Source organism: Ovis canadensis, chromosome 20 (assembly GCF_042477335.2).
Source record: "Ovis canadensis isolate MfBH-ARS-UI-01 breed Bighorn chromosome 20, ARS-UI_OviCan_v2, whole genome shotgun sequence".
Classification (NCBI taxonomy): Eukaryota; Metazoa; Chordata; class Mammalia; order Artiodactyla; family Bovidae; genus Ovis; species Ovis canadensis.
In genome coordinates this window covers 49,868,262-49,894,732 of record NC_091264.1, presented here as the reverse complement: position 1 = coordinate 49,894,732, position 26,471 = coordinate 49,868,262, and the positions used below count along the sequence as shown (strand labels likewise).

The window sequence follows — 26,471 nt, the reverse complement described above, 5'->3', positions numbered from 1 at the left end:
ATTTAACTAGAAGTTGCTCGCCATTGCTGCCTTGTAGAGCTTCGTGAACAGAAGAGAACATGCAACAATCAGGAGCTATCATAAACCACGACAAATCATGTTCCTTAAATTTGGTAATAAAGCATTTTATCACAACCATATTGGTGCAGGCTCAGTAAGCCAGAAATGTGGTCAATAGTCTAATCCAAAACTCCTTTTTCATGTTCGATGATTATGTAAGTCTCTATAACTTCTTAACAATTACATACAATTTGGTCTAAGGAACAAGCTTATTTTTCATTCTAAATCTTGAAGTTTGCTCTGAAATAACCCTTTCAAAAAATAAGACTTAAGATGTAAACTTGTAATTTGGATTTATAATGGAAGCAAAACAGTTTTAATGTCATTTTTTTTTATACTGTGCTAAAATGTGTCAGCCAAAAGAGAGAATATGCATATATATAATTCTTTCATTACATTACAAAAATTTTGGGGGAGTTTATGTTTGGGATGATGAAGTTTCCTATGCTTGGGATGACACTGAAGTAAACTAAAAGAAAATACTTTCTGAGGTTTTTCCTTTATTTTTTTTATGAGGAAAAACTCATGACATTTTCACAAAGCCTTTGGTCTTAACCCAGGAAATCTGTATGCTTAGGATAAAGGCAGAGAAAATGAACAAGAGTACTCTAAAGGTAGGCTGCTATTATTAAATGCAAATATATTCATTAAGGAATTGGCCAAATAGGAAGTTATATTCCATTTTTAATGAACTTTCTAAACACACAAATATTCTGCAGGTGTGTGGTTATAATTTAATTAACCTTTAAAGGAAGCAGTGGTTATCAGTGGATAGGGGCCTGGATGATAAGACGTTATCTAGATTTAAGTTTTCACCTTTTATTTTACATACATGTTATATAAAATTTTTAAATACATCAAAATCTGCCTTATTTCTACTTTCATACCCTTGACTTTTTCGCAGAGTCAAAGCTCCGATGGCATCATTTTTACAGAATTTTTATTTTGAGTTGTATTGCTAGGAAAACTTCATATGATGGAAATGTTACATGTAATTTTTAACAATATATATTTTCTGAAAACTTTAAAACACTGGTTAGGAATTAAGATATATTTTGCATGTAACATATGAGGTGCACAGTGAGACTATGACAGTTATCTGAGTAATATCAGGACAGGCACACATACACATCTATGGCTCACCCCCTAAATACAGTGAGTAAAAATGACTTACTGAATTTCTAAAGTGAAAATATTCAGGTAACACTGATAAAATCTACCCATTGGTGTGTATATTATAGAATTCTGTTTAGAGCACTAAAAATACTGGCTTCACTTTTTTTAATCATCATTGTTTGGGTCATCAGGTACTTGAAAAGTAAAACATATTACTAATTTCACTAACAGTTGCTTAGAATCTACAAAACCTACCAAACAATTTGATTGACCACTTTTAACTATCTGATTTGCTCATGTGTAAACAAAAATTTTGAAGTTTCTACACACAAATAAGACACAGATCTGGGCAAGCAAATACAATAAATTTCATTAGCCCTTCATAATCTGGGAATGTAGAACCTGTACATATGGAGGGCAATTCTATTACAACACCATTTTATAAAGGGACCTCAGCATCTGTGGATCTTATATCCGTCGAGGTCCTGGAACCAATGCCCGCTGCATATTGAGGGAAAACAGTACTTCTTGAGATTGTTTGAAAAAATAACAGGAACAAATCTGTCTGGATATTTGAGACTGAATTTCTCTTTAGAGTCTTGCTATTCAGTCACTAAGTCGTGTCCTACTCTTTGCGACCCCATGGAATGCAGCACGCCAGCCTTCCCTCCCCTTCACCATCTACTGGAGTTTGCTCAAACTCATGTTCATTGAGTCGGTGATGCCATCCAACCCCATTATCCTCTTCTTCTCCTGCCTTCAATCGAATCATATAAATTCTTCTTAATTTTTTAAACTTCATTTATGTACACAGGAGCTTTAAAAACCTAGTTATTTTGTAGGCTTATCTTAAAAAAGCATTTTTAAATGATAAAATATGTGTTCATATATTCTTGATGTGACCTTAATGGGAAAGCTTTATTTAAACCAAACTTGAAAACCTCCTCAGTTTCATAGCTGTATCCAATATATGCCTCCTTGATTTTCTATTTATCCAAATGGACATTATCATTCGTGTCAGGTACAGCTGAAAGTAAAGTCAAATTCTTATTTTGCAGTTATTAAAAGAAACTTATAGCTTATACGCATTTTCTTTCTTTATGAAGTTAATGTCCCTTCCAAGAAGAAACACTCTTTTATCTATTAAGTTAATTTATAAGATATGAATACAAAATAGCCTATAAAAGATAGAACATTCAAATACCGTATCACCTATAGTGGTAATAATAATATTGCTTCTCTCAAGTGGCCAACATATAACCTTTTTTTTAATCTACAAAAAGTCTCTGATTTTCATTCTACTAATGATGTAGAGTTGTCAAGTGTAAAAACTAAATGAAGATGTTGCGATGTATACAATACTCAAATCAGTAAAATAATTCTTAGAGGCCAAAATGGCAGACAAACCAAAGACTAATTTGAAGAAGTAGTAAAATTACTAGCTTTTCATCCCTTATCTACATAATTCATTAAGACATACTCAAACAAATGTATTGTTTTATAACATAATTTAAAATCATTCTCAAATTCTCTTTGGCAGTGGTAATGTTTCCTTAATGGCTCCAAAGAGTTTACAACATGCTATTTCTCTCTCTCTCTATCTCTCTCTCTTTGGGAACCCAGGCAATTTCCCTTGAAGTAATGTGTTTCTCAATTTCCCCTCAAGGTCACATCTGCATTTTCTCACCAAGACTCACCATCACCTGCATAGTAAGTTCAGAGGGTACAGGTGTGGTTATAGGAGGCAAAAAGAAATATAATGGGATGACAAAAATACTAGAGTTCCCATGCCAGTTCTGTCAATAACTACATATGGTCAACACATTTTCTTCATGTGTAAAATGAGATATTGGTTAGATTGACTCTATGGGTCCTCTGATCTAAAATACTATGATTTAGACAAATTACAGATTGTTCAGAAGTTGCCCTTCAGGATGATTAGTCTTCCTGATGGATAAACAGATTGAAATTGAAATGGACATAATCAGGAGAAAATAGAAAAGAAGCTATTATAAATATTCAGGTCAAGATAACCTAGAGAGAGGAGAAAAGAAAATGTTATGAGTGTTAGAGAGACAGAGTAATTGCAACAGACCAACTGGTTGAGTGTGAGTCAAGAGAGAGAGAAGAAAAGGAAAGAAACACAACCCTGAGACGTTAAGTGTAGGTGACTGAGAACATATTTAAGACAAAAGATGGGTAAAGATTTTTTTTTAAATAATTCATCATATCTTGGTTGAAGACATATAGGTTGAAATGTCTAACAAGTTGATGGCAGCTCGGAAGAGCGTCAGGGAAAGAGAGAGTTTGGATCGTCTTCACGGATATGACAAAGTCATGACACTGAATGCGACGGCCAATGGGAAGAATGCCGCTGGCAGTGTTGAATGCCCAGAAAAATGTTTGACATTTCAAAGGATGCCGGGGGCCAGCGTGAGGAACTCTGCCCATGGCAAAGGTCATGAGGAAGGAGGCTTGGCATACGCAAAGGCGTGATCAAGCCTCAGGAAACCCCCTGTTCCCAAGCATCTAACCCCCAAACCAGAGTCTGTTTTATGCTCTCACCTACACCTCTGACTTTACGGGGGGCTCTCCCCCATCACCATTTCTCTCGGAGAAGGAGTTAACTTGCAGCTCCAAGTCAATAAAAATTCCTGGGCGTGATAAGAGTGTTTCAGCTTACGGACTCCTCTGAAGTTTATCTAGCCTGCCTGTATAGGTTCGTCCGGCCACATGTGATTGTTTACAGCCTCCCAACCTGAGAGGCATGAGATGTTTTAGACTTACTGAAGGTGAATTCTTTTGGGGAGTTAGAAATTATTAGTATAGTGTGTTGGTTAGGAATTATATTGGTGAAGGGTTTCTTCATTTGTTGTGTCAATAGTTGCTGCTAATTCCCTCCCCTGGGTGGGACAAGGATGTCTTAGGTCAAACCTCTCTGCTGACAGACTAGCTTGTGTGACAGGATTATCCATACTCCTGCCACTACACACATGATTGTTTACTACCTCTCAACCATATACAGCACAAAGAGTTTTGGAGTATTTTGAGAGTCTTAACTAGCATAGGGCTTTTTCTTCTTGTTGAGTCAATGATTGCCGCCAGGCCTCCATATCCTTAGGCACCTGGGAATATATTAATCAATGTATTTGGAATATAGAAAAGGAAATATAGTAGTTTTAAGGTTAGCAATACTAGACTTTTTGAGTTAATGGATTTTCTCTTTTGTAATAGATCACTGTACTTTGTTATAAATCACTGTGTCCTTGCCATGTAAAAATGTAACTTTATCACTATCTTAAGACTAAATAGATCTTAAGGGGAGCATTGGTGAAAGGATTTTCATTTGTTGGGCTGATGTTTGCTGCTAAATCTCCATATTCCCTGCCCTTATAATGAATATAACTAACATATAGGAGAAATAAGTATTAACCTTTAAGCATATAGGAGAAATAAGTATTAACCTTGAAGATTAATCATGTTAACCTTGGGTTAAATAAATTCCTTTCTTGATTGTAACTCACTACACCCTCATCCTATAGGAATGTAACTTCATATGGAGGGTGGTGCCTGGTTTAAGAAAAAACACCCTTGGAAGAAATAAGTTTTTTGGTTATCAGAAAGAAAGGATCATAAAATGTCAGCAGGTCTCACTCATGGCCAGAAGATGATGTAATATCCCTAAGACCTTTTATTTATACATTTATGTGAAGCACCTGATTTTGATAAAGGTCAGGACTGCTGATCCCTGCATGACTCTGTATTCATCCCTATGTGTAACAAAAGGTATATAAGCAAACCCAAAAATAAAGATATCGGATCAGTTTCCGGAAAGACTGATTCCCCCATGTCGCTTCCTTCTTACTCCCGTTTCTCTGGCTGAATTCCCATCTGGATTCAGCCTCCTTTTCTCCACTACACTATCTCCTACTACACTATCCATTTCTAATCTCTCTCTATATCTGTAATTAAATATGTATTTTTCCAAAGACGCCGACTCCGTTCCCCCACCTTCGAATCACCCTGGATCCACCGGGGCTGGACCCTGGCAAGAGGACTCAGGGAGTTATTTAGATTCAGCGATTAAAGAAAAAATCACTGGTGGCTAGTAAGGGAAAACCAAATAAAACAAACTGTGCTAAGTTACTTCAGTTGTGTCCAACTCTTTGTGATGCTATGGACTTAGCCTGCCAGGCTTTTGTGTCCATGGGATTTTCGAGGCAAGAATACTGGAGTGGGTTGCCATTTCTTTCTCCAAAACAAACTGAACTATTTCAATATTTTTTTTTAAATTTTTGTTTAATTTTTATTTTTACTTTATTTTGCTTTACAATACTGTATTGGTTTTGCCATACATTGACATGAATCAGCCACGGGTGTACATGAGTTCCCATTCCTGAACCCCCCTCCCACCTCCTACCCCATATCATCTCTCTGGATCATCCCCATGCACCAGCCCCAAGCATCCTGTATCCTGTATCAAACATAGACTGGCGATTCGTTCCTTACCTGATAGTATACATGTTTCAATGCCATTCTCCCAAATCATCCCACCCTCTCCCTCTCCCACAGAGTCTAAAAGTCCGTTCTATACATCTGTGTCTCTTTTGCTGTCTCGTGTAGAGGGTTATCATTGCCATCTTTCTAAATTCCATATATATGTGTTAGTATACTGTATTGGTGTTTTTCTTTCTGGCTTACTTCACTCTGTATAATAGGCTCCAGTTTCATCCACCTCATTAGAACGGATTCAAATGTATTCTTTTTAATGGCTGAGTAATACCATTTGTGTATATGTACCACAGCTTTCTTGTCCATTCATCTGCTGATGGACATCTAGGCTGTTTCCCTGTCCTGGCTATTATAAACAGTGCTGCAATGAACATTGGGGTACCTGTGTCTCTTTCTATTCTGCTTTCCTCGGTGTGTATGCTCAGCAGTGGGATTGCTGGGTCATAAGGCAGTTCTATTTCCAGTTTTTTAAGGAATCTCCACACTGTTCTCCATAGTGGCTGTACTAGTTTGCATTCCCACCAACAGTGTAGGAGGGTTCCCTTTTCTCCGCACCCTCTCCAGAATTTATTGCAATGAGGTACCATTTCACACCAGTCAGAATGGCAGCGATCCAAAAGTCTACTTCTATATTCTTATTGACCATGTTCTTTTAGAAAATTGCTACATTTTCTTTATAGTCAAGCATAATGTCATTTATCATAGATGTTTCATAGGTGTTTGAAATACATACACACATATCTACTCCTACTCTTATGTCTTTATTAATTTCCCCTCACATTTTCTTAGTATATGTTTTATGTTTTGGATCTTATTGGACTGTTGATAGCTTTGTCTCCATTATAGATTGTCCACAGCAAGATCACATGGCCCTTTGCATTAACAATTTTTGCTTTACATTTAAACTTGCCTAAGGGCTTCCTTGGTGGCTTATTCAGTAAAGAATCCACCTGCAAAGCAGAAAATTTCCAGCAATGTAGGAGACCTGGGTTTGATCCATGAGTTGGGACATTTCCCTGGAGAAGGAAATGGCAACCCACTCAGTATTCTGGCTTGGGAAATCCCACGGACAGAGGAGCCTGGTGGTCCCCAGTCCTTGGGGACACAATGAGTCGGACATGACTTAGCAACTAAACCACCACCATTAGTAAATTTACTACTCCAGCAAATTTTTTTCATTTTATTTTTTGTGGATTAAACAGAAGTATAATATAAAGAATTATCAGGCTATGATAAAAGAATAAGGAGTTTGGGATTCACATGTACATACATTTATATTTAAAAGAGATAACCAGCAAGGGCCTACTGTATAGCACAGGAAATGCTACCCAACAATTTTAAATAATTTGCTTGATGTGGTTTTTTGTACTTTAACTTTGCTTAGCTACTTCATTTTAGATCTCAACATTAGGGTTCTCATCACCGGAGCTACTGACATTTTGGATGGCATTCCGTTTTGCTTTGGGGGTTTTGTGGTATCTTCTGGGATATTTAGCAGCATCTCTGGCCTCTAATCAGTAGATGCCAGGAGCACTGCCACCTTCAGTTATGACAATCAGAAATGCCTTCAGACACAGATGAATGTCCTCTGGGGGAGAGGCCAAAATCTACCCCTAGATCTGTGTCTTTTGAAAACAACTGTTTCAGATATATTACTTATTTTGTTTTGGAAAGAACGCCTGTTGGGATTTGCTATTTTTAAAGAAATTGAGTCATATTTCCTTTAGTGAGTAAACATATCCCATAATGCATTTGATGTTTGATTCTATTCTGGTCTCTATATTTTTTGTTGCTTATGTTTCCTTTGTTTTCTAGGTTTTGTTAAATGGAAAATACATTTTGTGTGTTCCTATGTGTTTTTATGTGTGCGTGTGTGTTTGATATTTCCTTTTTACTGAGAAACTAAAGAATTTATAATCTGTTCTCATATCTCATATGTAATATATAATAGCATATACCTACCTATCATTTATCTACTTACATAGTTGTATATAAATGGGTTTCTTTTTCTTGGGTTGGTTTTGGTCACTACCTCCTGTACAATATTACAAACCTCCATCCAAAGTTCTTCAGGCACTCTGCCTGTCAGATTTAATGCCTTCAATCTATTTGTCATTTCCCCTGTATAATCATAAGGGATTTCATTTAGGTTATACCTGAATTGCCTAGTGGTTTTCCCTATGTTCTTTAATTTAAGTCTGAATTTTGCAATGAGGAGCTCATGACCTGAGCCACTGTTAGCTCCTGGTCTTATTTTTCTCTGATCATATTGAGCTTCTCCATCTTTGGTTGCAAAGAATATAATCAATCTGATTTCGTATTGACCATCTGGTGATGTCCATCTGTAGAGTTGTCTCTTGTGTTGTTGAAAGAGGATGTTTGCAAGTGAGTACAGAATATGTCTATATAGGTAGACATACTTTATATTGTTATATAAACACATGTGTGTATATAAATTTATACATACACACATGTATATATATATTTCTTTTGATCAATAGAGCATTCCATCAAGGAATTCATTCTTATTTATATTTTAACCCCACATGATAAAAAGGGGTTTGCAAACAATTGTCACTTTAGTTAATTACTAAATATCAAAACCTATATTACTCTAGTAAGACATGTTGCCTTTAAAGAATAAATAAGAAAAAAAGATGGATGGACATGTCACAGCTAAGATACTGTAAAGAAATTTTAATACAAAAATGTGATGAAGGAGGATGGGAATGCAGACTAGAACTGGAGGATATTATTTCCTGTGGAGAACCACTCCTATTTCCCAATCTGAATTCTTTCTATATATTGGAAGGGATGAACAGTGAAAAAAGACAGGAGAGATAGGTCGTCAACACATGTATGGCTTTATGAGTTATTACAATATCAAAATACTTCTCCTGAGACCGGCACAGATATGTTACCCTGAATTTCCAAGCTCTTTGACTTCCTTTGAAGGTTTCTGCCTCGTCGTAGGGACTCCTACTCTCTCACCACAATGGAATGATTAAAGAAATGAAACATATCAGATTAGGGAGCCTCAAGGACCCTGATCTACTGCTATAGCTTCCTGTTCTGTTTGATGGTACTCAGGCTAATGATAAAATTTAAAATTATCCCTGGAAGAAGACATGGCTGAGTCCCATTTCCTATTAGACAATCTCCTTTTCCCTCTGACTCTCGCTTGAAGTATGTATGCTTCAGATCCAGTTGCCTGTAGACAAGGAATACACACAACCACATCTAAATATGAAGAATCTTTTGCAAGGTAATAATCTGCCCCACATAACGTTAGCATACAGTGAAATATTTGATGCTTTTACTTGAAAAAATGAAATCTCAAGGAGAGAATCTATGAAATCTCTAGGCATATCATCCTTGGGTCTGGCATTATTTTATATTAGGCATTAAAACTTGTCCAAAGGTATAGATGATTCAAAACACCCATATGATAAGAAACTCATAGAATAAGCTAACACAACTCATAGATCTAGATCAGAGGATATGAATATCCTGTAAATGATAAAAAAGACAAAGAAACATGAAATTACAGGGGAAATTTTCATTTCCAAATGCTTCCAGTATTGCTTTCTTATTTAAGGAGCAAATGCCCTCAAGACACTGTTGACAAATCAAGAACTTGTGTTCTGGAGTTATTTAGAGAAGCTGATGATTTGCAAAGCTCTAGTAAAGCAACAAGCATTGAACTTATGGGGAAAAAATATATGTGTTAATACAACTGAAGTTAATGGAAATAACAGAATGTAATCAAATCAGTGCTTTTGTTTACCCTGCAAACAATGTAATTAAAGAAAGCCCCATTATGATCCATCTTTTCTCCAATGTACTCTTTACATTTTCTGATATTTTATATCAAAAACAATACAGGCAACTCTACTTAATACACTGTAATAGCCTATATGAGAAAGGAATCTAAGAAAGAATGGATGCATGCATATGAATAACTGGTTCACTATGCCATTCACCTGAAACACATCCTTGTAAATCAGGTCAGTCAGTTCAGTTCAGTTCAGTCACTCAGTCGTGTCCGACTCTTTGTGGCCCCATGAATTGCAGCACGCCAGGCCTCCCTGTCCATCACCATCTCCCGGAGTTCACTCAGACTCACGTCCATTGAGTCAGTGATGCCATCCAGCCATCTCATCCTCTGTCGTCCCCTTCTCCTCTTGCCCCCAATCCCTCCCAGCATCAGAGTCTTTTCCAATGAGTCAACTCTTCACATGAGGTGACCAAAGTACTGGAGTTTCAGCTTCAGCATCATTCCCTCCAAAGAAATCCCAGGGCTGATCTCCTTCAGAATGGACTGGTTGGATCTCCTTGCAGTTCAAGGGACTCTCAAGAGTCTTCTCCAGCACCACAGTTCAAAAGCATCAATTCTTTGGTGCTCAGCTTTCCTCACAGTCCAACTCTCACATCCATACATGACCACTGGAAAAACCATAGCCTTGACTAGACGGACCTTTGTTGGCAAAGTAATGTCTCTGCTTTTCAATATTCTATCTAGGTTGGTCATAACTTTTCTTCCAAGGAGTAAGTGTCTTTTAATTTCATGCCTATACTACAACAAAAATGAAAATAAAATAAAACAGAAAACCCAAACAAACTAAAACAACACATATCCTATCTGATTTTCTTTTGGAGAGGAGAAATCGATTTATTTAGAGAGAAGCACACTCAACACAGTGGGCCATCTCAAAAGGTGCTGTGTTATGTGATCAGTTGCTCAGTCATATCCGATTCTTTGCAGCCCCAAGGACTGTAACCAGCCAGGCTTCTCTATCCATAGACTATTCCAGGCAAGAATACTGCAGCAGGTTGCCAATTCCTACTCCAGGGAATCTTACTGATTCATGATGAAACCCACATCTCTATGTCTCTGTGTTGGTAGATGGGTTCTTTACCACTAACACCCCCTGAGAAGCCCCCTCAGAAGGTTATGGGCTGGTACATTCTTATGGTCTGGGTAATTCCATAGGCTAGAGTGGGAGTGTTATTCCAACTATTTTGGAGAGGGGGCAGATTTCCAGGAATTGGGCCCCTGTCCACTTTTGACCTTTTATGCTTGGCCTCAGAACTGTCATGGCATTGGTGGGTGTGTCATTTAGCTTGCTAATGCACTACAATGAGCATATCCCAGATTCAACTTCTTATCTGATGTTTTGAAATTTTTCAATCCTTAACACTATGCCTGTAGTCATTTCCAAATTAAAGACCATCACTCCACATAGAAGTGAAAACATACAGAGCAAATATAGCAAAACAAAAACAAATTCACAGATACAGAAAACAAATTAGTGGTTGCCAGAGGGGAGGGTGTAGGGATATGAGCAAAACAGGTGAAGGGAACTTGGGGGTACAAACTCAAAGTATTATTTATTTCAGTTATAAAATAAATAAGTCACAGAGATGTAATATAGAGCACAAGGAATATAGCCAAAGTTACTATACTGTAATAACTTTGTATGGATCATAGCCTAAAAATATCTAATTACTATATTATACATCTGAAACTAATTTTATAAGTCAACTATACTTCAATCAAAAATAATAATGATAAAAGACAATTCATTCTAGTGTAAGTTGAAATGTCCTTGTGATCTATTTATTCTGATGTTTTAACCACCTAAATTTCTTTAGCTCTTTAATATTCCATACTATATCCAGACAACTTTCAAGTTATGTGAAGTATTTTAAATATTTCTACGTCATTAAGGAAAAAAGAAAAAAATATTATTCCAGTCTTAAAAATAGATGAACAAAAGAAAATATAAAGAGCGTATAAGCTCCGTTTCTAATTAGGGATGAAATCCAACCTGATGTTACTTAGTATTAGAGGCTTTTAGAAAGGATGGCAAATATATCTGTTAGTTTTAGGAACTAAAAATATCATGGAGAATTGAGCATTAGTTGAGCTATTTATTCAGCCACTTGACAGAAATCAATCACCGAGTTTAATCCTAAACTGTCAGCCCCAAAATGGCAATGAATGAATATTTGTCAATAGAAACAGACAAGTCCATTCTTAGTGAACTTCTTGATTGCTCTAATGTAATGGCAAGTTTGGATAAAGAGGAAGATCTGCAAAAGAGCACATATAAAAATTAAGGTGGGTAGGCAGTGACATATGAAAAAGAAAGATAAGACAGTTATGACTTTTTATATAAAATAAGCCTTTTGCATTATTTCAACCCAGTCCAGTTCTCTTGCCTGGAAAATCCCATGGATGGAGGAGCCTGGTAGGCTGCAGTCCATGGAGTCCCTAGGAGTCGGACATGACTGAGCGACTTCACTTTCCCTTTTCACTTTCATGCATTGGAGAAGGAAATTGCACCCCACTCCAGTATTCTTGCCTGGAGGGACCAGGGAGCCTGGTGGGCTGCCGTCTATGGGGTCACACGGAGTTGGACACGACTGAAGCAACTTAGCAGCAGCAGCAGTTTGCATTATTTAGCTATCGCAGTATCCCTTTAACAGGAAATACAGGGCTGTGAAGCAGCAATAAAGCACACAAGAAATTTTACAGAGAAATATGGACCTCTTTGGAATCAAATAGATCAGTTGGCTTCCACTGAATAAACAACTTAGGCTTTTAAAATTACTTTTTTCCTGGCTATCTACAAAAGGTGCAGCACCTTTGAATTTTAAGATTAAGTTGTCAATTCTTAGGGCAGATTTTCCTATTACTAAGTTTCAGGAGAGGAGGGGAAATTGGGGCAGCATTAATTTCTTTACAAATGGCACTGCTCTCAACAACTCAGACTTTCACTGTCCAGGGAAAAACAGATACCAAGCATGACAGTATGGAATTTTGACCCAGCTTTAAGTTGATGGAGTCTATATAGCATCATACTTGATTCATTTGATGCAATATCAGTATTGCTTAAGCTAAGGAAGTTAGGAGGATAGTTGTTGTTTTTTTCTTTCCAGATTTTATTTTATTTTATTTTTTTACTTTACAATATTGTGTTGGTTTTGCCATACATCAACATGGAGGATAGTTTTTAAGTGATATTAGTTTTGTTAAGATTTCTAAGTCCCCATAAATGCACTTGGATAATTGCTAAAGCATAAATACAGGAGGAGAAACTATAGAAAACATGAATGCAATAAAAAGAGATTATTTTCTTAATACAACTCACTTGTCAGTTTACTCTGAGAGACATATGGTAGAATTGAAACTAAAGGTCACAGGCTGCTTGAGATGCATGAACTTAAAAATTAAAGAAAGTCATCAACAACTTGGTTTATATTCATTACAGTCATTTCATTCAGGAAATCTCTAAAAGGCAAGTGGAACTTTTGAGCCCATGAAAGATAAATTTTTGTCACCTTGGCCCTAGAGTGGCTTGAGGTCAGAGAATTAAAGCTATCATAAGTTAATAACAGTTTGTGTAACCTTATCCTTAAGGAAAGTGAACGTGACTGCTTAGAATCTTGTTTTACTGCATCATTGACCAGAGTTTGTGTGTTTGTGTGTATGTGTTTGCCCTTGAAAACCACTGTGTCACTTCCCCAGTATGAACTCCCTAAAGTTAGGGGTGACTTTTGTGTTCATTGTAGAAGAGAGGGCAATGCATGTTAGAGGATTCGTTTTCCAGCCCTCTTCACATCCCTCCTGATTCCTCTTGTAATAAACCTTTCAGCATCTAACTTGACTAATTATTTCTATATCCTTTAAACTTGCCATCCCACTGTTTCTCATTCTGTAAACTGGGGATGAAAAATATAACTTTACATACATGTTAAAATCAAAAGACTTATGTGAAAATGCACATTTTACCACAGAGGTATATCCTTTTAGAAAGGACAAAACAGAATGTGTAAAAATCAAGAAAAAAAATGAGGAAAATGTATTGAGAGTATAACAGGAACTGAAAATCTTACTTACTCATCCTTATTCTATATTTCTTAGTATTTTGTGTGTAAATTTTGAAATCTTGACTTCAGCCAGTAATTTTGAATGAGAAAAAAATACTCTTTGATAATACATGAGACACCTAAATGAAAGATAATGCTATATTCAAGAAACTGCAGAGAAATAAAGGTAAATGTTACAATAAATGACTGCTATAATTTTATAGTTCCTCTAACTCAAACTAGTCTCTAGATCTCACCATCATTATCTCTCTCATTTCCTTTCAGTCTAATTAATCAAAATCCTTCCTACATGTTCATTTCTGGTCAGCATGTCTTCCTGAATATGAATAAGAAATAGAATACCATTCAATGTTTGAAATTATGGGGGTAATCTCAATGATGGAAATAAATGACTGGCAAAAGGGAAGGGAATGCCTGATTAAATATATTCATGAAGATATCAAAGCCTTATAAAGCCAACATCTGGGGAAGAGAAAGCTATAGGACGAGAGCTTCCTGGTGAAGTGTGTTTCTTGAAATCATCACCACCATGGACAGCAAAGGTTCAGCGCAGAAAGGTATGTACAGCAGCTTGTGGAGTTGTTGGGTTTTTTCGATGTTCCAATGGGGGTATCAATTTGAAATTTGAGGACATATTCTCTTAGGTTTCAGGATTACAGAGTTTAGAAGAACTAGCTAATCCTGCTCTAGAAGTCAACTGTGTAGGAGCACAATAGGACAGTGGTTCTTGAATGGAAGAATGTCTTCCAGAGACATTTGGTTAATGTCTGGAGATGGTTTTGGTTGTCTTAATATGGGGCAGGGGTGCTACTGGTACCCAGGGGGCAGAGAATAGAGATGTTGCTAAACATACTACAATGCGCAAGTTAGCCCCAGAACAAGTACTTATCCAGCTCAGGGTGCCAATCATGTCAAAGTTGAGAAACCTTAGACCGGAATAAGACCAAAAGTGTCTTTGAGTCCAATTTATCACAACTCCAGAAGGTAGAAACAAACATTTTCTAGCTACCAGGATTCGTATGTGGTGTGGCTAAGATGCATCAGTCTGATGAAACTTTTAACTCTGAAGCTATAATAAAGACAGTGACAGCAGAGTTGTCTCCTACAATACTTTGTTGACTGGGTTTAATCCAAATGATATCTTAGAAGAAAACACAGGCTAGTAACAATAATCGCCTTTACTTTCTTGGTTGACGTTCGCTAGAAAAATAAATTGCAGATAACTAATGGGAACTTACTGTATAGCATAGACAAATCTAGTCAGTGCTCTCTGGTGACCTAAATGGGAAGGAAATCCAAAAAAGAGGGTATATATGTATACGTATAGCTAATTCACTTTGCTCTACAGCAGAAACTAGCATAATATTCTAAAGCAAATATATCCTGATAAAAATTAATTTAACAAAAGAAATTGTAAGACAAAGAAATTAATTATAAAATTTATTTTATAAACAACAAAAACATTTCTTTTTTATCTCATCTTAGGCTGTGGGAAAAAATCCTTCAGATGATAAAGGTTCAGATAAATGTAGTCAGAGTTAAAGAATATCTATCCAGTTATGAATTTCCTAGAACCAATATTCTAATTTCTCTATCTGTAAAGTACTTTTTATTTATACTTGTAGATAAAACATTTAATCAGCTGTGTTACATGACTGTAAAGTACCTAAAATAATCTCTTTGGAAATATATCTTTGAAAAATTAAAAGACTGTTATATGAATTATCTCACAATATTGATATTAATATTTTGCAACTAAAAGGTTGTTCATTCTACACTACAGTCTATACTAAATAGTCTTTTAGGTATTTTCAGGTGTTGAGGGTTAGGTATTTTTTCACCCTAAATCTTTAGCCCTTGCCTCGTTTTGTCTTGGACACTTCCACTTACATTTATTCAAGATTCCAGAGGAAAGGAGTTTTTTGGTAAACACATTTCTATATTCTTTATTTTATTTGGAGCAATTTGAACTTAAACATGATTTAAATCATTGCCTTTTTCCTTTTGAAAGTGTAAGTTATTGATATGTTAGTGGTTCATATCAGTCTATCTGCTGAGATAGTAAATTGGTGACTATATTGTCTCTGCTAATTGTAAAGACTTTAAAAATGAATGTTTTATAGACAGAGCAGAATGAGTGGATAAAATCGTCTTTCTAGGGTCACTGCTGTCATGCAAAGGCAAAATATTTTTCTCTACTAGTAACGGCAATGATCGCTGTAAGCACAAGGTCATCACAGCTACTGATGCGGTCCCTGTTACACACGTGCAAACCAAGAGCCCAGCTGCCTGTGTGTTGTGACATGAGGAAGCGAAAAGGTGACAGTGTGGTCCCCAGTCACCTCCATCTGCTAATCATGGGGCTTGGGGGAAAATCACTTGCCCTAAGTCATTGTTTATTAATAAAATCTGATGATAATAATAGAGATCATTGGAAAGAGCCCTGATGCTGCAAAAGATTGAAGGCAATATAAGAAGTGGGCAGGAGAGGAAGAGATGGTTAAATAGCATCACTGACTGAACAGACATGAATTTGAGCAAACTCCAGGATATAATGAATGAAGGGGAGCCTAGAGTGCTGCAGTCTATGGGGTGACAAAGAGATTGGGACTCAGCTATGCACAACAACAATGAGGCCAAGGCTATCTCAGAGGATTGTCATGAAACAAAAATTTTACACATTTTAAAAAGCTTTTAGCAGAGTATCAAGGAAACGGATGGGGTTATTAAGTTGAGCTAGCAGATCCAAGATGCAGTATCCTTTTTCTCTGAGAATTCTCTTTGTATTCAATAATAGGGTTCAGGCAGTCATGTGTTTCTTCTTACCCACCATGATGGTAAACCATATAGACCAACTGTGCTGTTCTTGCCATTTCGGTGTCTAAAATGCAAGCATTAGTCAGTGTACATTGAAAAAATTACAAACTCCTACAAGCTGCTGAGAATCTGCAGAGAATCCCAAGACATTAAACTATTGTAGGAGAATGACCTAAACACTCTGACTCCCATTAATTTAAATTCCAAATGTTTGCAGAACACAGGAGCACTTCTGGGAGCAATACAGAAATGCAAGCAGTAACCTACTTCTGCAACTATATAACTGTGCAAATATCATCATCCATCTAAATTTACACAATGGAAGGTGTTGCTTCCCCACCCCAGCTGCTATAGCACAAAATCCTGCTCAGGGCAACAGGGAGAGATGAGGCCTACCTGGACAGGATGGCTTTTGCTAACCTTGGGGTAATACGTCATCTCAGAGCGACTCTTGTTTTTATTTATGCAGGGTCCCGCCTGCTCCTGCTGCTGGTGGTGTCAAATCTACTCTTGTGTCAGGGTGTGGTCTCCACTCCTGTCTGTCCCAATGGGCCTGGCAACTGCCAGGTGTCCCTTCGCGACCTGTTTGACCGGGCAGTCATGGTGTCCCACTACATCCATAACCTCTCCTCGGAAATGTTCAATGAATTTGTAAGTACTGTATTTCTTGCTTATTTTCAAAAGAAACCTTTGCGTAAGTGACTGGGCTATACTATCCTTTAAACAAGAAGGCTGCATCAGCCAAACTTCAAAGAATACACTTTCTAGGTCAAATAAGATATTAGCTCATAAGATGTGGTAGCTGAAGAAAAGACGTTTCATGAAATCTCAATGATTCTTAAAGAGTGACATACCTGTTTCAATTTGCTTTTATTTGTTAAGTTTCCAAAATAAATTTAAAGCACCTGTACTTGTCAGCTTGGACTCTCATAGCAGAATACCACAGACTCAGTGAATTAAACAACAGAACTTTATTTCCTTGCACTTTTGGGGCCTGGAGGTCCTGGATGAGGGTGCCAGCAAGGTCAGTTTCTGCTAAGGGCTCTGCCTACCCATGCCGGCTTCTCCCTGTGTCCTCTCAGGGTTGTGGGAAGGGAAGAGAAACAGAGGAAAGGCACAGAGACAACAGAGAAAACTCTCTGGTGTTTCTCTTCATAAAGACTCTAAACGTATTGGATCAGTGTTCCACCCTACAAGCTCATTTAACTTTAATTAATCTTCATAATCTTCTGGGCTTCCCTTGTGGCTCAGCTGGTAAAGAATCCGCCCACAATGTGGGAGACCTGGGTTCGATCCCTGGGTTGGGAAGATCCCCTAGAGTAAGGGAAAGGTTACCCACTCCAGTATTCTGGTCTGGAGAATTCCATGGACTGTATAGTCCATGAACTCGCAAAGAGTGGGACACAAATGAGCGATTTTCACTTTCATTGTCAGTCTTCGTAAGGGCTTCCTAGGTGGCGCTCTTGGGGAAGAACCCTCCTGCCAATGCAGGAGACATAAAAGATGCAGGTGCCATCCCTGGGTCAGGAAGAGGCCCTGGAGGAGGGCATGACAACCCACTCCAGTATTCTTGCCTGGAGAATCTCCATGGACAGAGGAGCCTAGCGGGCTATAGTCCACAGGGTTGCAAACAGTGGTCCACAACTGAAGCGACGTAGCTTGCACACAGTCTTCATAAAGGCCCTTTTCCAAACACAGTACTTTGAAGATTTTTGCTTCAACACATGAATTTGGGGGAGACACATTCAGTTCATAACAGTACCCAACATAAAGCACTCTTAGGTGGGGCTGGGAAAAAGAAGCATCTTGATTTTCTGGTCCTTCAGTGTCCCTACCCAGCACACAGTAAATAGCCAATAAATGGGAATTGCACTTCAGTGAACTGGGTGGATGGGACATATTAGACAGAGCTGAATTCCTGTAATGAAAACAAATAACGATAGTTTTTTAAATGCTACAAATTACTATTCTAAGATGTGCAATATATGGGTTTATGACTACAATAGAATGCTTGGCTTATAATTGGAAACAAAATTATTCTCTTTCTGATGAAATTACTTTGAAAGTTGTATACTCTATTATGTCACTCAAGGAGCCCACAGTAGAGCAGAGAACTGATAAAAAATGGTGCTCAATGTTTCTATTACATTCATATAGTTCTTTTTATTCACTAGTTTTCCTTTCATCTTCCATTTTTGACTGTCATCTTTTTTTCCAGATCTTCGAAGTAATCTCTTTACATGTTCACAACTTTGGCTAAAGATTAGGTTTTCTTTAGCAATGTGTTAGCTAGTTATTTCTACTCTCCTTCTCAGTCCATTGCTTACTATTTTCAAAAATTTTATGCCATGTTTTTCTGACTTACCATTTTCTCATCATCAATGACACTGAATTCTGCATCTGTGCAGCATACTAAGCTATAAGTTTGTGGATTCAGATTAGTCAAACAAAAGTTATAATTATATATCTTCTTTTAAGGGAGTATATTGGTTCCAACCCAAAGTAAACAAGAGATTAAATGTCTATATAGGTATCACACATATGCACTATATTTGGTTCAAATACTAAAAAAAAGGTGATACTTGATAAAGCAGTTACTATTTCATATTTGGGTTATTTTTAGTGTTTGCTATCCAAATAGTAACTATGGGAAGGATGAAATGAAACAAGGGAAAAAAAAGAAGGAAAGAGGTTGGAATTTAGATGACAAGCAACTGTTTTCAGAGATAATGGAAAGAAAAAAGTAGGAAAAAGAATTACTTTCAATTTTTACGTGACCCTCATTAAAAAAATTATTCATCTATCAAATGTGTTAATATTCTGCTAAAGGTTCATTTATTGAATGCCCAAACAACCCTAATGAATTGAATTTGCTTGATCGCTTCCAGGATAAACGGTATGCCCAGGGCAAAGGGTTCATTACCATGGCCCTCAACAGCTGCCACACCTCCTCCCTTCCTACCCCTGAAGACAAAGAACAAGCCCAACAGACCCACGTGAGTCTTTTATTCGGGTTTTCACCAGAACAAGTGAGACAGTGCACTGATGTTACCTGGCTTCACGTTATTAGAGGTAATGGTAACTGGACATGCAGAGAAAGGTGAAGAAACAGTAAATAATCAAAGAGGAATTGCATTATGCAGTTGATGAAATATGAGTAAAATCAAGGGATGACTATAAAGATCTGTAACAGCAGAATAATAACAGATCTATAAATTGTCCATGCAGACAACATAAGTTCAACCAATGCATTAGATCCAAGGTTGCAGCCATTATACTGTATGAAAACATGAAATAAATGGAATGTCCATGTTTAAAATATAGATTTAAAAAATTCATGGATATGTAAGAAACACAACCCCAGTTTTGAGTATTCCCTGATACTAGTGACTCCTACCTGGGAGTCACTCCTACACTGTACCACTTGAGCCACCAATTCTGCCTTTCAAGGCTCACCTGATTCTTCTACTTCTCTTCTACACCTACTTCATTCTTGACTGACTCCTCTATTACCTCTTATTTTTAATTATAAGTCTCCCCCCAAAACGGGTCCTAAAAAACATTACGTTTTGCTTCTCATGGCTGTGATGATTGCCTTTGTTCTGATGACCTCACCATCTACTGATAAGCCTCAATCATGTATCCCAGGTCCAAATTCTTATCATTATAATCGCTCCTTTCTGATTCCCTGAGCTAACCACAGTGCTAACATTATTTAAAATATTTCAACATGCATCTCCCCTAAAGTACAATCTGTTCTCTTGCTACAGTTTTTAGTGATACCAGCATTTTTTCCATCTGCTAATCTCCTTAATAACGAGGATGATAAAATGAAGGAAGAAGGTCAAGAAGAAAAAAGAGGAGGACTTTTAAAATGAGTTTAAAATAAATTTAAAATTTGTTGAGAGCTATTACCTTGCCATACAATTTACAAAGTGCTTTTTTTTTTCATTACTATGTTTAATCCTCACGAAAATTCCTGCAGCACAGTGACCATTATTACACTTCCTGTAATATGGAAACTGAGACTCAGAAAAATAGTGGAATTTGCACCAGTCACACAGGTAGTAAGCAGTGATTCTGGGTTTCTTCCAACTCAGAGCTCTCAGTCTTCATCTTTAAGCTACAACACCCCCAGGAAAACCATGCTGCCACTCACCCTAGAGTCTGAATTTCATTTCAGCTCTCTTACTCTCACAACCCATCATGTTTCTATTGCAATGCCTGTTTGATTCTTCTCTGCTGTTCATTTCCTGTACCATTAAAGTAGTTCATGGCCATGAAGAAATCAAGCATTTTAATTAGAGATGCTCAGCCCCTGGGAGTTTCATGTCCAGTCCTGGTAGTAGTGAACTGGGAGGCAAAACCCTCCATTGTGAATCCCACTGATGCTGTTAATAAAGACAACACTGCCATTTTCTGCCTAGACACATGTCAACAAAATAGACTGCTCTGATATCAGCTTGGGGGCTGTTGGGATGGATTGAGGAAAGTGTGGCTAGGAATGTCATATCTTCTTTATTGCCTCTTTGTTCTAATATTATAAAAGGAACTACCAATCAAAAACTAAAAATGCATTAATAAATACTTTGATTCATTCATATGAATGAATCACTGGGTGAAAATGAGGTGGGCACAGGTGGATTCCTTCTTTCCTGGGTCAGGTACTCCAGGCACATACTAAGCTCCAACAAAATACTTAGATTTGTCTCCCCAGACAAGCAAAGCATTCAAATACAAAAGAACTCACTGAGTGGATGGTAGAATTTCAGAGGGAAAAATAAAATTCTTTATGTTATAAATTAGAACTCATCAGAAACATTGGTTACTAAAATAAGCCAGATTTTTAAGTATTTCAGCAAAGTATAAACCAATAGCTTACATTTTATAATTTTGCAACTTTCAAAAAAATTTCAATACATATAGGGAAAACCTGGAGTTTTTTTAGGTCAGTCACTCTGAGCAAAGATCACCTGTTACTAAATCCACTGAATTATGCTTATTTTAATGAGATTGTTTCCTGTGGCTGTTTAGCATGAAGTCCTTATGAGCTTGATTCTTGGGTTGCTGCGCTCCTGGAATGACCCTCTGTATCACCTAGTCACAGAGGTGCGGGGTATGAAAGGAGTCCCAGATGCTATCCTATCGAGGGCCATAGAGATTGAGGAAGAAAACAAACGACTTCTGGAAGGCATGGAGATGATATTTGGCCAGGTGAGCAGCCTCATGAAATCTTCCTTGCTGTTCTCATGAATGAGAGAGGTGATTTCTTTAAGGAGGAATGAGTTTTGAACTATCTCACTGTACAAGAACACAATTCAGACCTTCTTTTTCTAGACTGGTATTACACAAAGCAAGAATCTGTTCATTCATAGTGATAGATTCTATTGTAAGTGAATTAGAATTCCACAGCAATTTTTGACAGGTATAGTCTTTCTTGAATTGCACAGTTACACCAAAATCTTGCCTCTTCCTGGGTACAGATGGCTGAAATATTTTCAAGGATAAGAGAACTAGAGAATACAATTTGCAAGATAAATGTTTTCTTCAAAATATCCAAAGATATCCTCTACTGAAATTCAGCTTGTATTCTTCCTCTGTTCTCCTCAAACCATAGGATGAGAGTGAGAAGAAAGAAAAGAGAAAGTCAAAACCAAACTAATACTTGAATTCTGCTTTTAGTTTTTATTAATAAATTACTAACAGATATCTGATACACTAACTCTGAAATCCAAGTGTAGAGTCTTTCCTGTATCTTCCCCAATTACTAATTTGATAATTAGAAAGAACAAAGATGAGCAAATACTACTAAAACTCATAACAATTCATTATCTTTTGGATGCTTAGGTTATTCCTGGAGCCAAAGAGACTGAGCCCTACCCTGTGTGGTCAGGACTCCCATCCCTGCAAACTAAGGATGAAGATGCACGTCATTCTGCTTTTTACAACCTGCTCCACTGCCTGCGCAGGGATTCAAGCAAGATTGACACTTACCTTAAGCTCCTGAATTGCAGAATCATCTACAACAACAACTGCTAAGCCCACATTCATCCTATCCATTTCTGAGATGGTTCTTAATGATCCATTCCCTGGCAAACTTCTCTGAGCTTTATAGCTTTTTAATGCATGCTTGGCTCTAATGGGTTTCATCTTAAATAAAAACATACTCTGTAGAAATGTCAAAATCTAAGATGGCAATTTTGTCAATGTTTCTTATCATCATTTAATAGACAATCAAATGAAAATCCTTCCTTATGATCGAGAGAAAGAAGTTCTGATTAAAATTTGTCACAAGTAGCAGAAACTGACATTCCAAAGACCATTAACAACTTACTTTAGAATCACAGCAAATTACTCTGGGTCAATTTATTAGAATTAAAGAATTAGATAATCATTCATTGTGTTGGTCATGCTACCAAGATGACTGAATTCTCAGGATTTTTTTACGAAAGTCAGCCAACTTTCACAGAATTGTAACAGACAATGTAAATGCTATGAAACTAGTGTGCTCAAAGAGCATGAGGTTTACTGAACTGTATAAAGATTGTTATAATGCTGTCTTAGTCCTTTTGGGCTGCTATAACAAAATATCACAGACCTAAAAACATTTGAAAACAATGGAAATGGATTTCCACTGCATTATCAGGTGGGGCCCTCTTCTGATCACACACTTCTTACTGTATCCTCACGTCAGGGAAGGGCTAGAGAACTCCATGTGTCTCTTATATATAAAAGCAGTCATCTCAGCCAGGAGGCTCCATCCTTTATCACCTCCATAACTTCATCACCACCCAAAGGCCCCACCTATGAAAGACCATCACCATGGGAGTCAGGATTTCAACCTATGAAATTTCTGGGGGACACAAAGGTTGGGACCAGAGCAGATACAAAAGTGAACTGGCTCCATCCTCCTCCAGTGCGCTTTCCACACTCCACTGCATCCTCATTTCCTGCATCATCTTGCAGCCATTCCACACATTCTATCACTCTGGGTTTAACAAGTCCAGCTCAGTTAAGTGTCAACTCCATCTCATATTCAGCCTATTTAATGTTGCTCTCTCCCCTCCTGAGGCCCTGGGGGACCTACCAGGGAAAGCAGATACGTCCATTTCTGCAAGGTTCCGTCTCTCCCTCTCTAGATCTTTATTCTTTGGGCCATGTTAGAAGTAGGCAAGGGGTGATAAAATGGGAAAGTTCTGACATCTCTGAGTTATGTGGTGCTGATGTAGCCTTCTCATGGTTAAGAGAGACTGATCTGCAATTCCCCCTGACTGACAAACATCTGTCTTGTGGGGCACCCTTGTGATTTTCCAGGACATTCATAAGTTGTGGATACTCAGCAGCATACTTTCTTTTTTAACCTGGGGAAATGTTTTAGCACCCACAACTCCCCACAGCCTCTCTGTTTCCCTCACTCTGCAAACACCATCTGGAGAAAATTAATTGGCTTAAGTTCAGCTGCCTACTAGCTGACTCACCAGAAACCCATGTATCATCAACACTCCAAACAACTGAATGGCAAAAATACTGGTGTGCATCTGATCCCCTCTTGGGGTCTCTGGACAATTCTCTGCCTGGTCACATAGACACAGAGTAGATCAGGAAGTTGGATTCATAAACAAACTGGGAAGTGAAATATTCTCTTCTTTTAAACTATCTTTGTCAATTATCAAACATCCCCTATTAGGTCCCTGAATTACAAAACCCTCCAAATAGACTAAGCCTCTATAGAGACTAGAGAAAGTGATTGGATTGGGGTTGCTCAACTTGTTCAACTGCTTCCAGATAACCTGCAATGAGGGCTGAGCTCTCCTGAAGAAGGCAATGATGTTGCTGGGCTGGTTTTGTAGCATAATTTGGGCTTTAGCAACAATTCCTAGACAACAGACAATGGGAAATATTCCATCCAACATCCTGGTAGAAATGAAATAAAACGGTAGATGGAAAGGTGGATAAAGATGAAAGAAAGAAGAGAAAGATAGAAAATGAGTGAAAACTTGTGAAGGATAAAATGTTATTAAAACACTCTATTTGGTAAACTCTCAAATACATATGGCCTTCCCAGGTGGCACTAGCAGTAAAGAACCTGCCTGCCAGTGCAAGAGACTTGAGACATGGGTTCAGTCACTGGGTTGGAAAGATCCCCTGGAGAAGGGCATAGAAACCCACCCCAGTATTATTGCCTGGTTAATTCCATAGGACAGAGGAGACTGGCAGGCTATATAGTCCCTAGGTTCGCAAAGTGTTGGACGCAATGCAGACATAAGATTTCAATTTTATACTCTAAGAGCAAATGTCATCTCATTTTTGTTGTCATTCAGTCACTAAGTCGTGTCCTACTCTTTGTGATCCCCGATACTGCAGCACATCAGAATCCTCTGTCCTCCGCTATTTCCCAGACTTTGCTCAAATTCATGTCCATTCAGTCATGTCCATGAGATGGTTAGATAGCATTAAGCATCTCATCCTCTGCCACTCTCTTCTTCTTTTGCCTTCAATCTTTCCAAGCATCAGAGCCCTTTTCAATGAACTGGCTCTTTGTATCAGGTGGACAAATTATTGGACTTTCAGCATCAATCTTTCCAATGAAAATTCAAGGTTGACTTTCTTTAGGATTGACTGGTTTGATCTCCTTGCAGACAAGAAGACTCTTGGGAGTCCTCTCCAGTCCTACAATTCAAAAGCATCAATTCTTTGGTGCTCAGCTTTCTTTGTGATCCAACTCTCACACCATACTTGACTACTGGAAAAATCATAGCTTTGACTATACAGCATCTCATATTCTCCTTTTCCTTCTATTTCCTCTTCTCTTTTTCTGAAATTTTCCTTTGTTTAGGAATATTCTTTTGTTGCTACTTACTGAGTGTGATGATTCTACAAGTGAACAAAACTTGTCAACTCTTCAGCTCAGAATTCAAGGCAATTTTCTTCTGTTATACAAAGACACCTTTCACACGTACAAGAACAATTTCCAGCAAAACCAACCTCTCCCCTCATAGACAGAGTTATTTTTGCCTGTCTTGCTCATGGCTTTAGCTATGATGACCCCAGCCTTACAGAACATGACAGAATATTCTGCCCCAAACAATCTGTCTGTCTCTCCTTTGGCTCTAGAATGCATGCAAAAAGTCATTATTCTAGGATTTTCACCTTTTCTTTTAAAAGGCAGAAGACTGAAAAAACCTGTATACACTCTCTAAGTTATTTATTGCCTAAAACATCTAATTCAATTGTGTTACCTTTTTAACTTTCTTTCCTTCAATGCCTATATATTTCCAAATAAGGATGTTGTTGTTCAATCACTCAGTTGTGTCCCAGTCTTTGTGACTCCATGGACTGAAGCACGCCAGGCTTCCCTGTCCTTCACCATCTCCCAGAACTTGCTCAAACTCATGTCCATTGAGTCAGTGATGCCATCCAACTATTTCATGTTTATTAGAGGGGAATTTGGCAAGAAGGGGACAATGCAATAGTAGGAAATATATACTCACCACTAGCTCACACACATCATCTCCCATTTGTCTCTTACAAATTTTATTCTAAGCATAATTTAGGACTTTAGATCAACAGAGATGCTGACATTGCAAGGCCTCTCCCTGCTTAACCATGACATATAAACTGAATACTGTTGATTCCAGACAATTTTGAGCAGAGTCATATGTGTTCTGTAGAATCAGCAAGGGGTAGCTGAAATATTTGGGAAGGATGTAGGTTTAAAAAAATTTCTATTTTCCATAAACTGGTTCTCAAGTTGTGGAACAACAGAAAATCACATAAACATGCAAATTGCTATATTATATGGAAGAGCAAAGTAAGACTAACAGGTGAAACAAGGTGCTAGAGTGGATTGAAGTACAGCTAGGAGCTATCTGGATATGCAGGATTTTTTTTTTGAGTAACAAACAGTGATAGCTTTATGATGGAGTTTTGAAAGGCTGATGGGATACTGATACGCAAAAATAGGAAGAAAACATATCTGTCAACTCACTTAGGATCATCTTATGAAGTAAATATTTCATACATCTTGCACCAAGGGAACTGAGATCTTAATGCATATAGCATTTTAAGTT

General features: G+C 37.6%; 1 protein-coding gene across 1 annotated transcript; it reads left to right on the top strand.

Annotated features, from left to right (window-relative positions):
* The first annotated feature begins 13,848 nt into the window (after positions 1-13,848).
* Positions 13,849-22,586, top strand: LOC138425756 (prolactin). Its single transcript, XM_069564037.1, has 5 exons — positions 13,849-14,141; positions 16,871-17,052; positions 19,290-19,397; positions 21,436-21,615; positions 22,249-22,586. The coding sequence occupies exons 1-5, from the start codon at positions 14,114-14,116 to the stop codon at positions 22,438-22,440; spliced, it is 690 nt and encodes a 229-aa protein (XP_069420138.1). The 5' UTR covers positions 13,849-14,113; the 3' UTR covers positions 22,441-22,586.
* Positions 22,587-26,471: the final 3,885 nt, after the last annotated feature.

What these genes read in the sequence shown, in the direction of transcription:
- LOC138425756 (XM_069564037.1), top strand. Translation starts at nt 14,114, where the DNA reads ATGGACAGCAAAGGTTCAGCGCAGAAAG. An exon ending in CGGAAATGTTCAATGAATTT is followed by an intron (nt 17,053 to 19,289) that starts GTAAGTACTGTA and finishes GATCGCTTCCAG; the next exon opens with GATAAACGGTATGCCCAGGG. An exon ending in AACAAGCCCAACAGACCCAC is followed by an intron (nt 19,398 to 21,435) that starts GTGAGTCTTTTA and finishes GTGGCTGTTTAG; the next exon opens with CATGAAGTCCTTATGAGCTT.